At 34.2% G+C, this 25,216-nt stretch overlaps 1 protein-coding gene across 1 annotated transcript in view; it reads left to right on the top strand.

Moving 5' to 3' along the window:
* LOC111148368 (roundabout guidance receptor 2) overlaps window positions 1–25,216 on the top strand; it is a 583,098-nt gene that overhangs the window by 509,720 nt on the left and 48,162 nt on the right. The window contains exons 17-20 of the mRNA XM_022504872.1: window positions 134–305; window positions 10,621–10,803; window positions 20,788–20,830; window positions 22,259–22,386. Coding sequence (XP_022360580.1) covers window positions 134–305; window positions 10,621–10,803; window positions 20,788–20,830; window positions 22,259–22,386 — 526 coding nt within the window. The remainder of the gene's footprint in view (window positions 1–133; window positions 306–10,620; window positions 10,804–20,787; window positions 20,831–22,258; window positions 22,387–25,216) is intronic.

The raw sequence follows: 25,216 nt of genomic DNA, 5'->3' as shown, positions 1-25,216 counted from the left end.
TTTAGAAAATGTCATTTACAAATATTTCTATAAGCCAAGAGAATAGATCGGTCACTACTAAAAAAATAGGTCATCAATTTGACAGAAAGGATAATTTTATATTCTTTTTGTTTCTCGCTTTACATTTCTATAGATCTGGTGCCTGGGGAATGAAACACGATTCCATATCAACAAAACTGTGGATGCAGCCATTCGATCTGTAATAATTGGTGGATTGTTCCCAGGTATCCAATACCGGGTAGAGGTTGCCGCTAGCACGAGTGCAGGGGTTGGAGTAAAAAGTGAGCCGCAGCCAATAATCATTGGTGAGTATATCTCTGTGGCCTGTTATCAGTTAGCCAACTGGTAAAACGGTAGATGATGTTTTTAATCTGTATCCCAGCAGTAGTTCTGCAGCAATGAGAAGAGGGTGCACTCATCACATAGGCAAATGGGTTGACTGACTAGGGTTTCTTCTAAAAATAGTTAGCAATTTCTTGTGCTCTTAAGTTTCCCAGAAACTTCTTCAAATTATAATCACTGAGGGTTTAAAGGCTGAAAGTCAGATTGAAAATAATTTTTAATCAATAATTTCACTAACAATTTTGATGTCATTGAAATATAATAGGAAATGAGACAGTTACTGAAGAAAGTGCATTGTGTTTCAAATCCTCTAAGCAAGAAAGATGTCAAAATTTAACCAGAAACAGGCCAAAAGGAACTTTGTAATCCAAATATATTATCCCAAATAAGAAATCCATATTAAATGCACTATAATCATCACAGACAATTTTTCCCTATTAGCATTGATTATGTTTGCCTGTTCTTGAAATATATGTAAATGGAATCACACAGAATATAAAACCTTGTGTCTGGCTTCTTTCACTAAACAATGTTTTTGAGATTTACCCGTGTATGTATCATGCAATTCATACGTTTTTGTTTCTGAGCAGTGTTCAATTGCACGAATATATCTTATTTTGTTTCTCTGCTTTTCTCTTGAGGGTATGGACATTCCTGTGTAAGTCTTTTTGAGGACATATGTTTTTATTTCCTTTGGAGAGATACCTAGAGGTGGAATTTTTACGTAATAGGATTGACATAGTTTATAAGAAACTGTAAAGACTTTCATATTATTGTATAATTTTATACTTTCACTAGCAAAGAATATGACTTGCATTTTTTCTACACCATCACCAACATTTGATGTCACCCATCCACAATTTTTGTCATGCCAATGAGTATGAAAGTGTACCTCACTATTGTCTTTACTTCAGTTTTCTTTGATGACTAATGATGTTGAACAACATTACATGTGTTTTATTGGTCATTCACATATTTTCTTTTGTACCATTTCCAAGTCTTTGCCTTTTCAAAATGTGTTGTTTCTCTCTTGTTACTGGATAGGAGAACTAATACATTCTGGATACAAACTCTTTGTCATATAGTTTTTCATTGCAAATATTTTTTTCCTCATCTATGGATTCCCTATTTTTTTTTATTAATAGTGTCTTTTGATTAGTGAATTTTTAAATTTTAGTGAACTACAATGTACCACATTTTTCTTTTATGTTTAGTGATTTCTAAGAAATTGTGTCCTATCTGTAGATAGCAAAGATATTTCCTTAGATTTTCTTCTAGCAGCCTTATAATTTTAGCTCTTATGCTTATGTCTATAACTCATCTTAACGTAATTGCATGCATTTTGAGAGTTGAGGCTTATTTATTTTCCTAAGTATATCAGCACATGTTTTCTTAAATTATTCCCTATTTTATTTTTGTAAGTATATTTATTAAATTCTTTTACCACTTATTCTGTACTATATGTAAACTTACTTTTATATATTACCCTTTCACCTTATGTCCTTCTTCACCTCACTTATTTATTTTAATAATTGTGGCATATTTTTTCAGGGTGTATTCAAACAATGTTCTGTCTCCTTTCTTCCTATATGTGTTAATATGGTAAAATCTATTGAATCATTTCAAAAGTGAATAAATCTTTCATTCCTGGGATAAATCTCACTTGGTCAAAATACATTATGTTTTCTACAGATATTATTGCATCCAATTTGCTAACATCTGCTAAAGAAGTTTGCATCTACGTTCATGAGGGATAGTGACCAATAGTTTTCTTCTAATGTCTTCGTCAGGTTTTAGAATCAGGATGACTAGCTTTATAAAAGGGGATGGGAAATATCCTATTCTCGGCTGCAGTCTAAGAGTTTTTGTGGGCCTTTTGTGGGCCTTTTATTTTCTTCCTTAAATTCTTTCTAGAATTAGTTATAATATCTGTGCCTAGAGTTTTCAGGGTGCCTGGGTGGCTCAGTGGGTTAAGCCACTGCCTTCGGCTCAAGTCATGATCTCAGAGTCCTGGGATCGAGCCCCGCATCGGGCTCTCTGCTCAGCAGGGAGCCTGCTTCTTCCTCTCTCTCTGCCTGCCTCTCTGCCTGCGTGTGATCTCTCTCTGTCAAATAAATAAATAAAATCTTAAAAAAAAAAAAAATCTGTGCCTAGAGTTTTCTTTGTATATTCTCTTTGTATTTATGAATTTGCATTTATTTAGAATTGTTATTATTCCTGTGCTGGTTGTATTAAATGGATTTTTGGTTTTGCCATCAGTGAATTTGTCTAACTTATCTAAGTTCTTGAATTTATTGTTATATGCTTAATTGCATTATCTCCTTATTTATAATCCACTTTAATTGTAATGTTGCAGGATGTGTAGTTATGTCTTCTCTTTTGTTTTTTTAAAAGATTTTAGGGGTACCTGGGTGGCTTAGTGGGTTAAAGCTTCTGCCTTCGGCTCAGGTCATGATCTCAGGGTCCTGAGATCGAGCCCCACTTCGGGCTCTCTGCTTGGAGGGGAGCCTTCTTCCCCCTCTCTCTCTGCCTGCCTCTCTGTCTACTTGTGATCTCTATCAAATAAATAAAATCTTAAAAAAAATAAAATAAAAGATTTTATTTATTTATTTATTTATTTATTTAAGAGAGAGGGAGGACACAAGAAGGGAGGAAGGGCAGAGAGAGAGGGAGAAACAGACCTCTGCTGAGCAGGGAACCTGATGTGGTTCTCCATCCTAGGACCCTGAGATCCTGACCTTAGCCAAAGGCAGACACTTAACCAATGGAGCCACCCAGGTGCCCCTCATCTCTTTTTATTCTTATGCTGAGAATTCATGTTCTCTCTCTCTTTTTCTTCTCCCTCCCTTTGTTTTGCAAACCCCCAACCATCCCTTTAATTTCAAGCAGCCTTGTTAAAGATTAATCAATGTTTTTAATCTTTTCAAAGTATAAACTTTTGGGGTACCTGGGTGGCTCAGTGGGTTAAGCCTCTGCCTTCGGCTCAGGTCATGATCTCAGGGTCCTGGGATGGAGCCCCTCTGCTCAGCGGGGAGCCTGCTTCCCCCCTCTCTCTCTGCCTGCCTCTCTGCCTACTTTGATCTCTGTCAAATAAATAAATAAATGAAATCTTTTTTAAAAAAAGTATAAACTTTTGGCTTTGCTAGTTTTATTTATTTGTTTTCTAATTAATTAATTTCTGCATTTTTTCTTCGACTTACTTTTTGTTGCTTCTTAAGATGGAAATTTATACTGGTGATTTGGACCTTTCTAATACAGATACTTTGTTATAAATTTCTTACTAAGCACATCTTCAGCTGAATCTTACACATTTTGAGGTATTATGTTTCCATTTACCACGATGTTGAAAATACTTTTCACTTCACCTAAAGATTTCGTTCTCTTTGCAGAGGTTGTTTAGCAGTGTATTGTTACATTTCCAGATATTTTGGAATTTCACAAATAACCTTTTCTTTCTGATTTGTAATTTAATTCCACTGTGGTTAGAAAATGCACATTGTATGAATTTAGCCTTTTAAATATGGAGAATTATTTTATGGCTTAACATTTGGTCTTAGGGAATGTTTCTTGTGCCTTTGAAAAATATGTGCATTTTTCTGTTCTGGAGTGGAATGTTCCGTAAATGTCATGTTAAATTAGTTGGTAGTATCATTCAGGTCTTTACTGATTTTCTGCCTGTTTACTCTTTCAATAAATAAAAAAGGAGTCTGGAAATTTATTATAATTAAAGATTTTTGTATTTCTTCTTTCTGTCTATAAGTTTTTATTTCATTTATTTTACTACTTGTTTTAAGTGACTACATCTTAGAATTGTTACATCTTATTAGGGAGCTTACCCTTTATCATTATGGAATGCCCCGCTTTATTACCTAGTAAGATTCTTTGTCCTAAAATGTACTTTGTCTTATATTAGTATAGCTACATTATATTAAAAGTGTTTACATAGTTTGTGTTTTGTTTCCATCCTTTTACAGAGATATTGTACATTTCTACTATTTATATTACATATTAAGTCTCTTTGAAAGTCAATATATAATCTTTGCCTTTTTATTGGAATGTTTAGACCATTAACTTCAATGTAATTAGTGATGCATTTGGGCTTAGAATTACCATCTTGCTATTTATTTTCTATCTGAATTTGTTCCTATTTTCTTAGTTTCTTCTTGTTGAATTAAGTCACTTTCTGTATTCTATTTTATATCTACTATTGGATTGTTAGGTTTAAGGTTTTTTTTAAAATAATGGTTACTCTAGGATTTACCTAGCAAGACCTTAAAAAAATATAATTCCATTTTCATTCCTCTCAGTATTTTTGCCATTGTTATAGTTTTACTCTTACATAGTAAACACCAATATACAAACTAAAGTAGTATTATTATTTGCTTTGCTTTAAACCATTAGTTATCTTTATCTTTTAAGTAAATTAAAACTAAGAAAAAATTTTATGTTACTCATTTTTATCAGATATTCTGTTCTAAAAATTCAGTTTCCTCAGTCTCCCTGAGTTCCTCTATCTCTTTAATACAGGAATTTTGTTTAGCCACATTTGGGTTCCCCTTCAGTGCATCACATTTTAGTATTAACATTATCTTCAGATCAAATATGAAAATAGTAAAATCTCCCTTTTTTTTTACTTCCCCTTTCTCACAATCCTGCCCTTTTGTTTTACATACTTTGCCAATTTTTCTACTTATTTATGGGAGGATTATGTGTCCCATACCTATTATTTCTTTATGGGCAGAAATAGAGGTATCCAGTGAATTATTAATTTTATATAATATACTTTTCTGTTCTAGAATTTCCATTTGTTTTCTTTTACATGTTCCATTTATTCTAATAGCTACTTTAAAGTCCTTTTCTCCTCATTTCAACGTCCGTGTCATCTCATGGTCTGTTTCTATTGGTTACCTTTTCTCTTAACATTTGGTTGTCTCTTACTATTTTTTTCCTTCTTTCTTCTTTTTTGCTTTTGTTATTTTGTTTCTTTTTGCATGCTTAGTAGTTTTTTACTGCATACTCTACATTGCAGATGCATACCATAAAATTTAGTGATCTTCTAAAGAACGTTGGGTCTTGTTTTAAAGAGAGTGATGTTACTAGCTGATCATCTTGATTTTTCGGGGGCTTGGATTTTACCTTTGTTAATACGGGACTGTTTATGTTTTGACCTTTTTCTCAGAGCAAAATCTCAGTTTGACCTTTACTTCCAAGTCATGGCCCTTAAGAGGCTTCAGTGAAAAGCCAAATATGTTGATCTTGTTTTCCAACTTGATGAAATTCAAGGTTTAAACACAATTTTCTCTACAGTGAACATCCGCTGAAAAGTCTGTTCAGCCTTTTCAGCCTTCTGGTTTTTGATATTTACCAGATTCTTGGAATCTTCATTCTGCAGGTACTCTTAAGAGTTCATCTTATGAGTAAGGGGGAGTTCATACAAAGATTTGGAAATATTACTTTCGTGTGGCTCTTGAACATGGCTTCCCAATGAAAATTTTCAGTCACTCTGTCATCTGAGAACTGTATCCTCTGACACCTCCTAGCAATGTGACTGAAGTTTTCAATTTGGGTTCTAGCTGCCTAGCACTGTATGGTTTGAAATCTTTAAAGGGAAAAGAAAGCCTCATAAGTTCAGATTTCCCCTAGTGCATTTCCCTTCTTTCAAGAGACATATATCTTCAGTACTTCCTGCTTTTGTTTATTAGTATCTTTAATATATTTTTAAATGTTCTTCCTAGAGTTTGCATATTTTAAGGATATTTACCCAGAGTTTGATACAATAGAATGTGCCAGTCCCATTTCTTTCTGTTTGTTTTTTGAAATGATGCACATAGAGCACACTGCCAATTTCTGGAAAATTGTTTCTTTTTACAAAATATTTATTGTATATGAAGAGATTTAACATTCAGCCATACTGTTGATTTTTAAATATTCTCCAAGTTTTTGTTCTTTTATATATTAAAAATGTTAAGGAGAAAAAGTTATAGTATTAACTTTCCTTTAAATTGCCTTCCCTTTCTTAATTAGTCATACAGACTGAATTAATTTCTTAACCTGAGGGGAACCTACAATCTTGCCCTTCTGAGGTTTTCTAAAATAAATTGGAATAAGAGAGAAATACAGGTACACCCAAAAGGATTTAACATATATATATATATATATATATATATATATATGTATATACACACACACACACACACACACACACACACACACACACATTTTATGCCCTTTTTACTTCTCTTACTTTTTCCCTTAAATGTTTATGAGACATATTTAAAGGGCACCGTTTTCTATTCCTGCATAAGCAAACAAAGCTTTGTGGGTTTTGGGGTTTTTTTTTTTAACTGTCTATAGCAGTTGGGATATTTCTAACCCAGATTGTCAAGTATCTATATTTTTTCTTTACTGTATTTTCTATCATTTTTATTAGAAGTGTAATTCTCAAGCAAGGGGAAGTTTTTGGTTTTTTGTGGGTTTTTTTGTTTTGTTTTGTTTTATAGAGACTGTATGTATTGTTCACAATATTGGGGGGATTTATTGCACTTGGAGGCAAGTAAAACATTACAGTAATACCATTTAACCAAGCTCATCTCATGTCAATTAAGAACTTAACAACTGTGTAGTAACTTAATAAGAGGAAAACTGATATAGAGTGTTTTAAATCAAATAGAAAGTTTTGTTTAAGTTTCTATTAATTTAAAAAGACTAAGTGTTTTTAAATGTATAATTATTTCTTTATTTTTTAGCATATTATACAACTCTTTCCAAATTTTCCGTGAAGTAAAAAATAATCTAATAAATGATATTTCTATCTCCTATTTGTGTAGCTAGAATGTGCAGTATTCAAGATGTGATCAAATAGAATTGTACCACTTGGAATAAATGCATGCTCACACACATGCACACACACACACACAAGCACAACTCAACAGAGAAAATGCTGTTTATACTCAAGAGATTTATTTCTTTTTAATATCTACTGTTGTACTGAAGAAGCCTTTAAGTGTTTCTTTAATTACTCCTGCACATCTACCTTAACATCTTGTCTGATAACATTATCTACACAACTATTATTCCTTAGTTGAAAAGTGATTTAGTGATGGCTAATCTTTTTCTGTTTCCTCTATTGTCTGTTCAGTACTAGAAACAGCACTCGAAGTGACTCAAGCTCTACCTCATTTCCCCTTTGCTTTAATTAAATCATGTATTGACATTTGATGTAATTTATGGCTGATAATTTTAGATTTGTCTTATGCCAGACTATGTACTGTTTCATCTATTCCTTCTCAGTTTTATTTTCATTCCAGAAAGTTCCATTAAGGGAATATTAAATAAAATATCATATAAATATAATAAATGGCCATACACTGGTTTAAAAGCATTATTGTTCTTTTGTCTGTATTTTCCACTGGTAAGATAATTTAACATCAAAGTGTCCATAGTTCTCCTATACCATTTTACTTACACACACAGAAATTCAACCACATACATTTAAATAAGTAAGCATCAACGATTATGCCATATAGCAAATTTACTTTGCTTTATAATTTTCAGTTATCTTGCTTAATAATATAGCTATTGTTTCTTTAATCATTTGGCCATTTAACGCTTACCTTACATAGTTGGTAATAATATGTGGAACAGCTGCAAACTTTCACAGTAATAGATACAATCGAATCTGATGTGTCTAATTAATTTTTAGTCCAACAAATTAGTTTTGTTCTTCATTACTCTCCAATGGGAGGAAGACATTACATTTCATTATATTTTTTGTCTGCAAGAACAATGGAGCGTTACAGGTCACACACATCCCTTGTCTATGCTCTAATTAGTCTAACTGACAACATTGTTTCAAATATACCAGCAGCGTAAGAAATAGTAATACACCTTTGGTAACATAAATATTGCAGTACATAAAACATATTTTATCAACACAAATGAAGGAAAAGTTTTCTTTTCTCCTTGTTTAATAATGTTTATTTTCTTTTTGGTAATGCTTAGTAGCTATAAAAATCAGCAGGTATGGGGCGCCTGGGTGGCTCAGTGGGTTAAGCCTCTGCCTTCGGCTCGGGTCGTGATCCCAGGGTCCTGGGATCGATCCCCGCATCAGGCTCTCTGCTCAGCGGGGAGCCTGCTTCCTCCTCTCTCTCTCTCTCTCTCTGCCTGCCTTTCTGCCTACTTGTGATCTGTCTCTGTCAAATAAATAAATAAAATCTTTAAAAAAAAATCAGCAGGTATGTGTATGTCTCATATTGAAAATATGAGTTCATTTTAAATATATTTTTGTCTAAGTTTATGTATATAATAACTAAGGACAGATAGATTGGGAAGATTAAGCAGGTTATTACATAAGTGAATCTGGGTTTTACATTTGGAATTTAACACGAGATATTTCAGAAATGGAATATAAGTATGTATAAGAAAAATGCTAACAGCTATAACAAAAAAGCCTATATACTGATTGGCTTAACAAAATAAAAGTTTCTTTTTCCTTATTCATAGTCCCATCTGATATAGATTGGCGGAATGGAGGTTAGGGTTTCTCCTCCACACAGTCATTTAGGGAACTTCGATCCTTCCAACCAATAGCTCTGGATTCTCTTACAGGGGTCAGAATGCTCCAAAGACCCCTTTTTTCTATTTAACATTAGCAAAGAGGGAGAATGTCAAGTATTGTCACAGTAGTGTGTGGGTCAGGTCTGTCTTGTTTTAAACACCTGCTCTGTAAAATGTAAGTATAAACGTGCTTTAATGTATTTCTTTTCACCATATCACATTATGACTATAAGGCGGTATACATAACATGCCTATGCAGTATTGTAACAGTCACTTTGCTGCATTTAAGTACAAGTGAGTCTAGGCTATGTTGGCTAAATTTCTGACCTGGAAGAAAGGAGAAACTGGCAAACAAGTCATCTGTGGTTTTCAAGACTCTCACATCTAGGCAATTTATAACTTACATCCCTGAAGGTCCTTGAGTGGCTCTTAAAGTAACCCTTACCCATTCTTGGGTCATAATTTGGAGTCATAAACTACTATGTCCTTATCAGCCTCTTTACATACATCATCTTAACTAATACTTCCAAATATTTGAAATGGTGCTGTTGCCAACTAACAGAAACAGGTACTTGAAAAGATTAAGTCCCTTACCTAAGGTTATTGCTTATTTAAGTTGGTAAGTGGAAGAGATGATATCCAAACAGGAAACTTCAAAGACCATGTTCTTTCTACTATGTTGTAATGCCATAATAACTAAAATAATGAACGTCATACATGTGGTGTGATATGCTGAAATTTGCCACTTACATTTTGATTTCAATTTATTTTTCAAGTCTTTGATTTGTAACTAATAGGATATGATATTGACACTACAAATCACTTAATTTCCAGTGTTTAAATATCTTAATCTTTTAAATACACACCTAAATCCTTGCTTTTCAGTGATACTACAATTCCATAAGTTTTAACCTATTTTAAAATGTGGATTAAGATTTTCTTAATTATCTCTGAAAGGTCTAAACTGCCAAAATCATGACTATTTCTAGAGTAGTATTAGTCCAGATTTAAATATTTATTTTAGTAACATAGACCTTAGAATTAGTATTAAAGTTGTCTTTTTTATTCAACTTTCAAGCAGATTTTCAAATTAGTTTAGTTTTAATGTACCTTTTTGTATATACATATATATAAATTATAGATACTGGTCTCTATGAAGTACATAATTGTCATTGCTTTATATAGTAGTTTTAATACATCCCCAAAAATTAAAGGGTGTTTGATCAAAATAAGATCTTTGTTAGACTATTAAGGACAATATTAAATGACATATTTTTAAGCCATGAACAGTTGAATTGATGCAGTGCTATAGAGGAAAGACAATTTGCAAATTTTATGCATGTTGCAGTTGCTTTTTTTATTTTAATGAGACTACATTAAAACATACTTTACCTAACTAAAGAAAAGTTGCTGTTATTTTGCACCCTAGCACTTATTTTAGTACTTATTTATAAGGCAATAAATCAAGAAGCATTTCTGAATCTATTCATAGTAAACCAAAACATAAGGGAGCCATGTTCTTAATCACAGTTTAGGCTCATAATTTGATTCTTCTTCTGAAACTTATGAAATATACTTATCAATAATTGTGATGTGCTCAGAGCACAAATATTACCTGCCTTCGTAGGAATTTTCTAATTTTCTGTGTCTTTGGCATACCATGTTGTATTCCCGTGCTTACCATCATAATAATGTTTACTAAAACTACTATTTCTTCCACAGGGGGACGTAATGAAGTTGTCATTACTGAAAACAATAACAGTATTACTGAGCAAATCACTGATGTTGTGAAGCAGCCAGCCTTTATAGCTGGTATTGGTGGTGCCTGCTGGGTAATTTTGATGGGTTTTAGCATCTGGTTGTATTGGCGAAGAAAGAAGAGAAAGGGACTCAGTAACTATGCTGGTAAGAGACTATTTCTAGCTAAGAAAATCTCCTGTTTTTAGGAATGTGATGAAATGAAAGAGAGGGAATGGGACTGAATAATGAGTAAGTGAATGAACGAACGAATGGATGGATGTTTTGTCTTGTTTTAAACACCTGCTCTGTAAAATGTAAGTATAAACGTGCTTTAATGTATTTCTTTTCACCATATCACATTATGACTATAAGGCAAGCTTTTTGCTGTATCTCCAATGAAGCATAACAAGACCGCACACGGATAAATGTGTGACCATTTTTTCTCAACTAGTTCTTCAAAACACACACATGTGTGCGCGCACACACACACACACACTCACACACACAGACTGCATGCCGTGAACCCATTATCTAAGAGGTGGATTTAGGCAAGATCATTTCTAACATGCTCAGGAAGAAAATATTTGAAATATAGCTTTTAGTATTTCAAGATGTAGATTACAATAGGAACTGTCCCAGATGGCAAATAAAAACAAGGAAAAAAAATCTCATCAGAATTAATAAGACTGATGAAGCATGAATTAAGTGATTTACTAGTCTAGTCTATCTATTTCAGGGTGACCAATCAGCCTTTTAGAAAGGAGAAAAAGGAGAAGGAAAAGAAGCAGAAGAAGGAAAAGGAGAGCCTAGATGTTTGCAAAAATGTTTTCTTCTTAGAATCTGTGATAGAATTTCAAGGATGTCAAAAACTGTGGCCCTCAAAACATTTCCGAGGCAGAGAAGGAGACAGGAGAGGGGGTAGAATTACCAAGTCGGTGATTTAAAGAATGAACTCAGTATTGAAGCTATGTTCAATAGCAACTTTAATTGCAATTCATTTTAAGTGTTTCTTCTAACAATGCCAATCATAAAAATACATTGTCTCACAATATTTCACACTTTCTAAAATTTACAAGGGAACAATTTTAATTTCACATCATCCTACAAACACTTCAGAATTTTTTGACACAGTTTATTCAATCTTCTATCTCCAGTTTTAACTTTAAGTTTAAATGTTTATAAATGTCTTAATAACTGATTCTGATAGAAGCCTTATAGTTTATTAAGCTTATAAGCTGCTCTAGCCTTTAGGCTTCTTAGCCACTGATAATATCTAAATAGTGCAAAATAGAAGGGGATAGCACCCACTTGGTTCTCTTGCTTGTGATTTGACAGCATTTACATATAATCTTTCTTTATAGCATTGCAGCTAATGTCCATATCTTGTGAAAATTAAGGTGATTATTAACCATTAGAGTAAATTTCCATGACTAGAGAAAGCAGGACAGTGCATCCATTGAAAAGGGGATTCCATGCTTTGTGACTTGCAGTCATTCTGCCTTCCTCATGTCTCACTGATTGCTGGTGGCTTCTTCCTTGGGCTGTGTCATTTGACTGCTGTATCCCCACATCATTGAGGGGTTCTTTCCAGCAAGAGGTGCTAGGCAGTAACTAGTGTCAGAGTTTTGAACATTCATGATACTTTAATGTACCTTCTTGGTCTGCAATCCACTGATCTACCTTCATTCCTTGTAGGCATTTTCATCAATCCATCTGTTAAATCAATCGTCATGTTACAGTTCATCTCTGTGACATACGTATGAATCATGTAAATCATAGGGAAGAACTAATTTAATTCATTGTCTAGTTAGTGTTTATCCCTTTTCTTGATTTCAATGAAAATAATAGAAGATTGACTGCTCTAGTTTCAATGCAGAGTTCTAGGATATCCATATTTGAGGTGTTGCATTTTTATCTTCCACACTCATGTGCTCACTCCTATAAATAACATAGTTCGCATAACTAGTAGGTTTGTGCTTTTAGTAAAATTATGTCAGACAGATTTCTTTTTTCTTTTCCTTTTTTTTTTTCCTAATGGCAGTTTTTTGCAAACCTATGCATTTAATTTGAAAATATCTATTGGTCTTTGAGCTTGACAAGTATAGTACATTTCCTATTATCATTTCTCATCATGATTGATATCCATCTGCTTGTAGAGAAACTCCTAACTCAGAAGGTGCTATGCCCTTCAGATATTTTGGAGTAAGGCCAAGCCAGAGAGCAGCCTTTCAAAACCTTTATACTTAATTGATAGATGGCTGACTCTCAGAATGGATTCACCTTCATCTAGTAATTTGCCTTCTAGCAACTGCTGTTCTCTTCTAGGTGAGAAGCAAATGAAAATCCAAACCATAGGTACCTAGCATTGCATATCTGCCTTGGTAAATTTTTTTACACATTTCCCTCCATATATATCCTATCTTCCACCTGTTAAAATGTTCATGTTCTTGTCCTTATACAACCTTTTAAAAAGGGGATTTTTAAATATGAAGGATTAGTGGAGTATATATCATAGGTTCAAATTTCTGATATTTTATGCATGAGCTAATGATCTATTTAAGAGCACAGAGATTTCATACAGGGCTATTTTTTTCTTTCTTTGAAGTGTGTTGTAAAAATTATGGAGAATATACTCTATTTGTACTGGTTCTGTTTATATTTTGGTTATCATAACAATTCTGTGGGAATCTTATAAATTTTATAAGCATGGAGACAATGTGATTTTACTCACAAAGTAAAAAGACTAATATTTTCACTTTTTCACTGCATGGTAATGTCTCTATGGTGTCCAGACTTTATTGTTAATTCATCAGAGCATTGGTAGTTTTTTTTCCTAAATAAACAAAAAATCTACTTTGGGATAAATATTTAGATTAAGTTTATAACGTAAGATACTTCATTTATTTCAAACCCCAATTTTGCTCTTAGATTATACTTAGACAGTATATATATGAAATTTACGTATATTAAGATATACATATATATCTGATGCAATTCACATATATATATCTATATGTAGATATATATATGCACTTTAATAAAGCTTGGCTGACTCTAAGTAGAATTATAAAGCAGGTAAAATTTGATTTCAGCACTCCCTTTTTCCTACTTCATTCCAAATCTCTTCTTAACCACTAGAGGTAGAACAGGGAAGATTTTAACTAGTGGGAAGATATGTAAATATATTTCAGGGTAGAGATTCTAACTCTCAGCAAGATGCCTTCCACTCACTCTGTGCAGGAAAACTCACTGACTTTTATTACAGCTAGTCTTTGGCTCTCTGTCATGTGGATAATTATATTTGAATGTCTAGAAGGAAGAAAAAAGGTGCTACTAGGTATTGATATTTTCTTATATATCAGAGGATTTAAACATATTTAACATAAGACACTAGTGGAATGACACCTTACATTATAAAAACAACTATCAAGAATCAAATGCAAACTTACATATTTAAGTGATCTGTGCGGGGTACCTGGGTGCCTCAGTGGGTTAAGCATCTGCCTTTGGCTCAGGTCATGATCCCAGGGTCCTGGGATAGAGCCCATGTTGGGCTTCCTTCTCAGTGCAGAGTCTGTTTTTACCTCTCTCTCTCCCCCTCTCCCCGACACGTGCTCTCTCTTTTGCTTGCTCTCTCATAAATAAATAAATCTTGAAAAAAATGATCTGAAAGGAGAATTTGGCTTGAACCTATATTGCTTCTTTACACAGCAGATAGTGGAGATTTCCCCAGGGCAATATTACACACGAATTTCTTATTCAATTTTTTTTTCCTAATTATTTTTTATTTAAATTCTTCAGGCACAATCACGTGCCACATCTTTGCACATGGTGCAAAGAAGGGCAGCTGTGACAAAAAAAGGAATCCTTATATCTCATATTCTGGGTGAAATGATTTTATACTTTCATTGAGCATTATACAATGTTATTTATCTTCTTCTCCATTGAGCACTAACAGTCTTCTTGTCACCGCATGTGAGGTTCCTGGCTGCTTGAATAATTCAACACCCGAGTTGTAGCATCAAATGAATGGTACAAAGATTTGGGCAGGAGATACAGAGACCATTAGGTGATTTTTGAATCTAGAGTAAATGTTTGATCACATGTGTTAACAGTGTTTGTGAATAGATAAATGAATAACATAAGTATGGGTAAAAATTATGGAGCTCTCAGGATTCTATGTAGCTATATTATATAGATAATATGAGTGTTCATGTATATCCATTTTATAATCCTCACAAAGGTTACATGACTCTTTTCAAACTTACGTTGTTCACTTTGTTATTCACAATTGTTCATTTGTCAACTTTGTAATGAAAGTGTGTATATATATATATATATATATATATATATATATATATTCACTTGTAAAGGGGTGAGTGATAGTTTATGAGTATTACCTTTGAGAATAACAGATTCTGTGAAACTCAGTAAATATAAAGTTTAATGAGTGAGCAAATTATGAAGTGCTAAACACTTCTTGCATAGGCTTTAAAAACCATTGGTGAAATAGAAATTATTTGACAAAACTATTCAAAGACAGCTAAAAGATTTGATGGAATTTTTATACTCTGATTATCTGGGCTGTGTTAATGCTTATTAAAAGAGGATTAATCTACATTCATTTTTGAGAAATAGCTTATCAGGAAAGGAAAGGAGGCTTGGCTAGCAACATTAAAGTTTCCATTTGGAGTAGGAAAATGTGGCCTTCTAGAGATAGGCACTGTGAAAGCTTCCTTACCTCAAAATGTCAATTTACCACACCACTATATTTCCCTTCCCCCTCAGTTCTAGCAGGCATGAGATTAGGATTAATCCTGTCAGATAATAGTAGAGGTACATTCTGTATGATGTAACTTGCAAAATCTCTTTACTTCATATCCTTTATAAATATTGCAATAAATTCAAAATATTTAATGCCATTCTTAAACACTTCAGGTTGTGGTATCTGTAGAACTTTTTAGATACGTTAGCACTATCCAGTGAGTTTTCAGTAAAAACTTCTGTATGTTGTGCCCTGAAAGTTCTTAACTTTAGATACTAGCAGGGACTCCTTCCTGGTAAAGATTCACACTTCTTTCAAACTTATCTCTGTTAAGCACAAAGTTATTACGCTGTGATTATAAAAATCATGACTAGAGCAAAATTGTCCAACAACCTCTCCTTCCATCCCTCTTGCTTTTAAATTCAAGGAAGTTCAACATTTCTTTGAAATGAAAGCTACCTCAAACAGCTTTCAATTTGCTGTGGAATTTATTTTATCTTATTTTATTTCTACACAAAAAGAAAGACTGAAAGAAAGAGGAAGGAAGGATAGAAGGAAGGAAGGGAGGAAAGAGGGGAGGGAAGAGAAATGCTCATCAAAACACCATATGTGACTTCTATTTTACTCATTCTAATTGCTTGTCCTTATTTCTTGTCTACTTTTCATCTTGTGGTCTAATACGACCCAGTTACTTTTGGTCTACTTTTCAAAATGGAACAAATCTGTTTGGAGCATGGAATAAAAGGGAAACTTGAATATTCATCCTTTTTCCCCTTGTTTTCCGAAGACAATAAATCAATACTATGATAAGAGTTGTTTTTTGTTTGATTAGTTTTGGTTTTTAGGTTTTCTTTTGTCATGGAAGCATACAAAATGGAGAATTTTCATGTATACCAAATTCTGTCTATGGACCATTTTAAGTTGATCATGTATTTACATAATGTACTGTTCATTTTTGCCTCTGTACAGTTGGTATGTAGAGGTACAAAGATAAGTGTCATTATGGAATATTTTGCCAAAAGCAGTCTAGAAAGGTTTGAAAACAGATTTTAATGATGATTGTAACACAGAGAGAAACTGGATATGTCGTAGGTGCTTTGAAATTTAAAAGCATTTTACTCATAGTATGTAATTCTTAGTTGGTAAATATGACCCTTAGCATAGTGTCCATATTCTAACATGTCTGTAAATTAATCCTGATTGTATTTTCCCAGTTTTCTATTGTGTTAAAATGCACGTAACATAAAATGTACTATCCTATTTTCAGATGTACAGATTGGTGTCATTAAATACATTCAGAATGTTGTGCTATTATCACCATCATCCATCTCCAGAACTCTTTTCATCTTCTAAATTGAAATTGTATACCCTGTAAACAATAACACCCATCTCCCCACTTCTCCAACCCCTAGCAACCACCGTTCTACTCTCTGTCTCTATGATTTTGACCACTCCATCTACCTCATATTGGTGGAATCATATAGTACTTGCCTTTTATGACTGACATATCACTGAACATGATATCCTCAAGTTTAGCGTATGTCAGAATTCTCTTCTTTCATATAGCTGTATTGTATGTATACACAACATTTTTCTTGTCCATTCATCCATTTATGGTCATTTAGATTGCTTTCAGGTTTTAGCTATTGTGAATAACACTACTTTAATTCTTTGAGACCTAGCTTTCAATGCTTTTGGGTATATACTCAGAAGTGGAATTTCTAGATCATATGATAATTTTATATTTTTAATTTTTGAGGAACCACCATACTGTTAACTATTTTCCACTATGGGTTCACCATTTTATATTCCAACAGCAGTGCACCAGAGTTCCCATTTTTCTACATCCTTGCCAACACTTATTATTCTGTCTTGCATAGTAGGCATCTTAGTGGGTGCGAGGTAGCATCCATTGTAATTTTGATTTTTATTTTCCTAATGATTAGTGATGTGGAGCATCATTTCAACCGCTTGATGGCCATTTGGATGCCATCTGATAAGATTTTGAGTGTTGCCTTATAAGTTTAAATTTTACACTTAAAAAAAATATTCATTTATTTATTTTAGAGAGAGTGCTAGGTTTGGCTAGCAAACCCTGAGGTACCAAATGAAAAGATTACTTTTTTTAGTCCAGACACCTAGGAGAGAGCGAGGGGACCAGACTCTCTAATGGCAAAAGGTCCCAAGCCAGACTCAGTCTCCCCTTTAATTGCAGGTCTTATCAATACATCAAGTAGGAACAGAAAAACAGAAAGGAATGTTAGGCTTCAATAATCAAGACATATACATATGAGGCAATGCATGATGCAAACAAAGCAAGCAGTGTTTGTGTCGTGTGTGTGGGCTAAGGGAATGATGAATATGTGACCATAAGTTAAGAGTGTTTTTCATCTAAGTTAAATATTTACACCCTAAATGAGAGCGTTGAGCCACAATAAAAATCTGGCTGTTTTCAGCTCAGAAACTTGAAAGAAAACCCAGAGCTGAAGGCACTCCTCCTTTTCTTTTCAATTGGTCTCACCTCGGGAGCCATATTTCACTTAAATCTTATCTATCTAGGCACTCTGAATCCCCACAGAGAGAGAGAGAGAGAGTACAAGTGGGAGGGACAGAGGGAGAAGGAGAGAGAGAATCTGAAAGCAGACTCCTCACCGAGCCCGGAACATGATGCAGGGCTTGATCTCATGACTCTGAGATCATAATCTGAGCCAAAACCAAGAGTCAGATGCTTAACCAACTGGACCACCCAGACACCTCTAAAATTTACATTTTATGAATAATTTACCATTGGTTAGTATGTAAAAGTTAAGTGCAACTCAATTTTTGTGCCTCAGCTTCAGTTGCCCTCCTTTTCTCTATATCACTTACTAGCAATAATGGAAAGTTCGAGTGGGGATGAAAGCGCATCTAAATTAGGAGAAATACTTAGCTTCTTTCCACCTATCTTCTAAGTAGCACATTTTGAGGTGTAGCCCATCAGTGCCTGCTTATTTGCATATTCAAAATGATATTCACAACATTATCTTAACTCTCTTAGTAGAGTAAAACAATCACTTGATAGTCCATTAAAAAACCACATAACTAGAAAGTCACATCGGATGGAAAGCTAATTAGCTGTACTGTTTTCACATTTTGTGTGCATATTTTTCCCCCTAATCAGGGCTTTATTTAATCGCTCTAGTGCTCGATTTTTTTAAATTAATTGTTTTAGATTAATTCTTCTTTTGTTGTTGTTAAAAGTAGTTATTAATGGGACCCGAAGTGGTATGGACCACTGCTGATTCTTGATTCCTGTCACTTAAGCAAGCTTGTCAGGAAGCAGAGTTGCGATCAGTATTCTTTCATCTTCTCTGAGGAACTGTCCATAGCCAGTCCTGGGCAGATACAAAGGATATGTCAGAATTGTTTTATAATGAATTTGAGATGGCGCCTGAAAAATTGATAAGGAAGTACACTTCAGGTGCCAACCAGTTGTTCCTCAAAGCACTACCTCCTGATAGACCCTGGGAATCATGATCCTATCACCTAATTATGATGTCATGAGAGATGTGTCATTAAATGATCTTAGGGAAGGGAGTGGGGAATTGCATATGTAAATTTACAAAATTTAAAGAGCTATCATATTTCATAGTAAAAATTTGAGGAATAGATGAATTATGGAGAGATTATTCAAATTAAAAAGTATTTATTATATGTATACTTTAAGTAACAATATATCTTCTATTTAAAATATGAATCAGTTCATAAAACTTTCTTTTAATTTTTTTCTGTACTTTTTACTCATTAGGAAATCATGGTAAATATAATCAGTATTTTCCAAAGATAAGACATGTTGGGGAAACCTGGGTGACTCAGTCGTTGGGTGTCTGCCTTCGGCTCAAGTCACGATCTCAGGGTCCTGGAGTCGAGTCCTGCATCAGGCCCTCTGCTCAGCCAGGAGCCTGCCTCTCCCTCTGTGCTTCCCCCTGCTTGGGTGCATTTTCTCTTTCTCTCTTTCTCAAATAAATAAATAAAATCTTTAAAAGAAAAAAAAAGACACGTTGGATTCACATCTGTACAATTTTTTTTTCTTAATTTTTTGTTTTGTTTAGCTTTTTTTGTGTTTCGGGCCTCATCACAGCAAGTGTACTCCTTAATCCCCATGAACTATTTTACCCTTCCCCTCCCAACCTCCTTCCCCCGCCCTATAACCAGAAGTTTTTTTTCCTTCATCCCCAGGAATTGGTTTCTCTGATCTGTATTTATTTTAGTCAGAATTGCAATTTTGCAGTCCGTGAACTTCTAAACACCAAAGTTCTAGTTAACTCACTGAGTGGCAAAATTTGATCCATGCTAATGTGGAACTATCATAGACTCTATCCCACCAATCATGATTTTATTATATTTTATTGTGAACACATTAAATAACTTTGAATAGAGTTGCTGACTTGGATCCTCTCCATAGTATGCACTGTATTACCTTTCTGAGATCTGAAACATTTTGAATTCAAAATATATTAGGCTACAAAGATTTTGGATAAGAAATGATGGATCCACACTGATATTTATGTTCTTTGGCCAATCCTTGAAACCCACTTTTTAAATGTTAATAGCTTTGCGGAATGGAATCTAGTGTCAAGAGAGAGGTCTTCTCCAGGTATAGCTCTATGGAATGATTGTTGATATGACTAAGAAGTTCCAGAGTTTTATAAAGGACTTACGTTTTTGCAATTATTACATATAATTTGAATATATTCAGCATCAAGTATTTGAAAATTTCATTTTGGGGGAAGGTTGGATGATAAAACAAAACACTCAACACATTATTCTCTATTAATTATACTTTATGTCTACTGTAATTGTAGTTGTTCAACTCATAGTGATTTAATGGTATCCCTAAAAGGATCTGTGATGATGAGGACTACGTCATCAATCAGTACCTGTGTCTCTTTTCCACTGGCAGGATGTTATTACCTGTTTGAACTATTCCGTTTCAGTTTCTGTTATGTGCATTTTATGTTGTGCTTTCTAATTAGGATACCCACATACTAAGATTAAAAATCACGATTTGATAATCCCCCATTAATGCATGTTGACCTTCCAATGACACTATATCTACCAATTGTAACAGTTTTTGATATCCAAACACAAATTGCCCTTTTGACTTAACCATACATTTGGCTTGAAGTATTTTTAAATGTCTTATTAAAGTTGGAGCAAATGATAGCTTTGCCCTGGGCCAAACCACGGCTTCTTATTCTCTGTACAATTATGTTAATTATATTTTGTTAAAATTCCCAGAGGCCTCAGCTCTAAACTAAGGACCAATATGTAGTTGGTATTAATCGTAATTAATATTGACTACTTGTGTGTGTGTGTGTGTGTGTCTTTCTTTTTTTTAACAGTTACATTTCAAAGAGGCGATGGAGGACTAATGAGCAATGGGAGGTATGCTAAGGAGATTCTTTTTTATTATTATTTTTAATCAGGACTGGAGAAACTATAGTAAGAGGCTATTATTGTAATAAACAATCACTTATAAGTCTGAGAATTCTAGGAGGAATTAAATGGCTTACCACAAGGTTTAATGATCTATCTGTTGTGCACTTTAGAGGAATCAAGTCCAGATGTTTCATATCTCCCAGATGCCCCTGAAGAAATTAGTAGTAAATATCACAAGGAATGTGTTCATTTGTTAGCAGGATGTTTATTGCATTAATTAGACATTAGCAAATGAAGTTGCTGTTGTTTAAGACTCCTTATTGGCTCTCACTAAATTGCTGTGAGTGAACAATTACACATAATCGATCACAAAGTAAATGATTCATGGATGATGAATAGGCTGTAGATTGATAGGACTGGATTCCACAACTTTGGATACTCAATTGAAATTGATAAAAGCTGATAACAAACCCATATATCCTCATCTATTTCCCCTTTGCCAATATGGAGATTGTAATTAGGCTCTGGTAATAACTTCCAATCTCCCATTTAATCAATATTTTAGCAAAAAGAGATTAGGTCTAATGAGAGCTAGTGCATGTAGCAAGTAAGCAGTTGGATCTTATTGTAGTTGCCATAGAAACACATGTTTCTCTTAGGGATTTCATAGAAACAGTCTATCAAAAATAAAGTGCAATGATTATAGATGTTGCTATTTCTTTGTAAATATGCTAATAATCTGGAAAGGAATCAGAGTCCCATCTTTTATATCAAAAATGGGAATTCTTTATTCAATATGATGTAAGGAAGTTTTTCTCATCGATTATACTCACATGCTGGATCAGATCACAGTGAATCGTTAATTACCTTAAAATCTTTAGTATACCCCTAATATCTCACAACTTAGAGAATTTGGAAATGTGCTATTGATGGAACAATATAAATACTGTTCATTAATTTCCTTCAAGTTCTTTGCCTCTAAATCAAGCACAAGGGCTCATAACAGGTGTTATAGCCTACAGGGGACAGATAAATATGGGGGCTGTAGAAATGGAAGAAGCAATAGCCCAAAGTCCTGGAGATGGCTGATGCCGAGCAGTCACCCTGAGCAATTGTTCCCTTGAGGTGCCAATTTATCATCAAACCTTGTTTCGGGATCCTGCTGTGTTACCAATTCCCACCAGTTTCAAGGCAGACAACAGAATTCATTTGGATGTCAGCAAAATCCCAGGCAGGATGCTTCTGCTTCCACTGACAGGCTATATATAGTCTTAATGAACTGCAGAAGTTCCTTAATTCTTGAGAACCTACACTTTTTAATTGGAAGTGAATTAAAATCTTCTTAAATTCTTTCATCTATTTTAGTGCAGGAGACAGGTGTCCAAATCTCTCATTGAGCTCCACCGATTGATTTCCTTTTAATTTCTGTTTCAGCCGTCCTGGTCTTCTAAATGCTGGGGATCCCAGTTACCCATGGCTTGCTGATTCATGGCCAGCCACAAGCTTGCCAGTAAACAACAGCAATAGTGGCCCAAATGAGATTGGGAATTTTGGACGTGGAGGTAAGTTGTGCATTCAAAACTCTGTTATCTGTTTTCTTGGCTTTCCTAAATGTTTTAAAAAATACATACTAGAGAGTATTTTCTTCCACAATTAAAATTACTAAAGCACATGTACTAACAGTGCTCTATATTCACTAAATATTTTATGTAAGACCATTGTGTCTATATTACCTTGCGTAAGACTAAGCTTTAAGGAAGTCATTACTAACCAAGATGGCAAATAGTCATAATACAGTTTGGTTTTAGGACTGTTAGCACAAGATTAGTAAAATCAGAAACTATGCTGCCAAGTAGGGCTTATGATTTTGGACTAGTCATTTCTGTTCTCTACATGTCATTCAACATGTATTTATTAACTATGTCCTATGTACCTGGCATTATGGCACACAATAAAAATAAAATATCAACATAAAGAGAGATGTCCTTAACCTCATAGGATGTATGCTATAGAGATTAGACGCATAAATAAATGTGACCACATGTTGAAGCAGAACTTAAATGTAGTTCTACCATTGATAATTTGTACCCCAAATAAAGAACGAAGAGGTACTAGGTAGCTGATATACTAAGGTCTCCAAAATTTGGTACTAGGGTTCTCTCTGTAGAAACAAAATTTGACCTGCTATAAATAATTACAGCCTCCCCACTGCCACTTTTTCATCCATTCAATAGGAAAATGATCGATTTAGAGAAAGGTGGGACTGGAGAAGTCTGTGGTCCCAGTGATTAGTTTGGCAAAAATAGGTGAGTTTTCCATTGGCAGAAACTTGTGCAAACAGTAAATGGACTAGCGCTGCTTTGCCAGTGCCTAACATGAAAAAGCTGCCTGTTGGGAATAAGAAAGTTTTATGAATGGAGTGTCATTTAAGTTGATATCCGAAGAGAAGGTAGAGATTAGTCAGAATTGTGGAAAAAGTGTGTGAAGAAATGTCTGTATCTTAAGGTCTAGAAAGAAGAGAGGCATTGACCTGTTTGAGAAATGAATGAATTTCCTAATGAGTATAAAGTATGAGGCAGCAGAGGTGGTAAAAAAAAAAAAAAAAAAAATCCAGAGGGACAGATAATAGAGGGCCTTCTAAAATATACAACGATTTTAAACTTTGTCCAGAAGGTAGTCAGAAGGCACCAAAGGATTTGTAAGAGGAGAACACCAGAATCTAAGTACAGAGTTAAGTCATCCAGACCACTGCCAGGTGGGGAATGGAGTTCGAGTAGAAAATGGGAAGATTAATTAGGAGAGCAGTGGTATAATGCACAAAAGTATGGCTGAATCTGCTAGAGGGTTTCTACACCTCTGGGTGGTATTAACGATGGAGGAGACCCAGGGCTTGGCTAACCTATTATAAGCCTCAGTGGTGAATTTCACAGGCATAAGTGTAGAAATAGACTGACTTAGAAGAATAATCATGGACACTGGCATTTTTTTCTTTATGGGTGGAATCCCAATGAGTGTTTGAATATAATTAAAATAGTATTTCAAATAATAAAGCTACTAACTATCGCTTAAGTCTTCATTTTGTCAATACCAACTTGAAGGAAGGGCACTCTCTCCCAATCTCCAAATAAAATACAGAAAATAACATTTCCCCCATCATAGGTGTGTAATGAGGATTAAATGGATAATAACACATTCAGGTTTAACACAAAGCTTGACATACAAGCAGTGGCCAGCAGACATCAGTATAGTAAATGAGAAAACAAACAAACAAAAAAAGTTGTATGACTCCTCAGCTTTTTGCTTGCCCTCTGTAATCACCTGTTTAAGATTCTTATTCTTATTTGTCCAGAACCTGTTTAAGATTCTTATTTGTCTAGAACCTCTGAAAGTGGCTGCCTTCCCCCATGACCAAACTCTGAGCTTTATCGTGGATAGGTTCTATACCTGAGCATCTCCTCACCAGGAGAGTGGAACACTCCCCTCTATGGTACCCAGAATGATTTTGTCAATAGAAATTCTGTTCTGAAGGCTTTCATCAATCAAGGATTAGATCAGTCTTTTACTGGCTGTATTTGTATTTGATTAGTACACCATTCTCTTTACATCAAGAAATGAATGCCTAAAGTTGGGGAAAATATTTTGTTTTGGTTTTATTTTTCAGTTTCTAGTGGGCTACACTAACATCTAAAATGTCTCAGTCTAATTTAGCCAAAGGGTACATTTCTAGATTTTTAAAGATTTTTCTTCAATATCCACCACAGTTTTACGATATGAAATAGTTCACGGGGGAACATCAAGGCCAAGACAAGGTTTTTGCAAGGCTTACCATATTTCTTTTCAGTGTGATAGGCATTGTAAGCATTTACTATGCACCAGATATAGGTAGGCTTTTTTTGTACATTATATTTCATCTCACTGGCATAATAAACATAACATAAATAATAGATAATCATATTTATATTTTAAAGGCCAAGAAACTAAGGTTTATTGAAATGAATAACTTGAGATCTAGGTGTAGAAGGCAGATCTAACACATTGTAAAGCCTCGGTTCCTTTATCTACACTGTTCTGCAGTCCTCTAGGTGGGATTCACGTGTATGATTGTGTAACTACAGTCACTTAAAAGAATTATTGTGGATACTGACATTTCCCTTTCAAGAATGGAATACTAATACATGTTTAAATGTAATGAAAATAGTATTTTGAATAATAAAGTTACTAATTATTGCATAAGTCTGCCTTTTGTCATTACAAGCTATAAAAGATTCATTTAATCATTCGGCAAGTACTTACCCTCTGCAAAACACTAGGTGAGGAATTATGGAAATCCAGACATAAATCCTGTATGTTCCTCTTCTTAAGTGTCTTACGATATGTTACAGGTGATAGTCA

This window comes from Enhydra lutris, unplaced genomic scaffold (genome assembly GCF_002288905.1).
Source record: "Enhydra lutris kenyoni isolate GAN:26980312 unplaced genomic scaffold, ASM228890v2 scaffoldscaffold2, whole genome shotgun sequence".
NCBI lineage: Eukaryota > Metazoa > Chordata > Mammalia > Carnivora > Mustelidae > Enhydra > Enhydra lutris.
The sequence above is the reverse complement of the archived record's forward strand: the minus strand, read 5'-3'. Positions and strand labels throughout refer to the sequence as shown.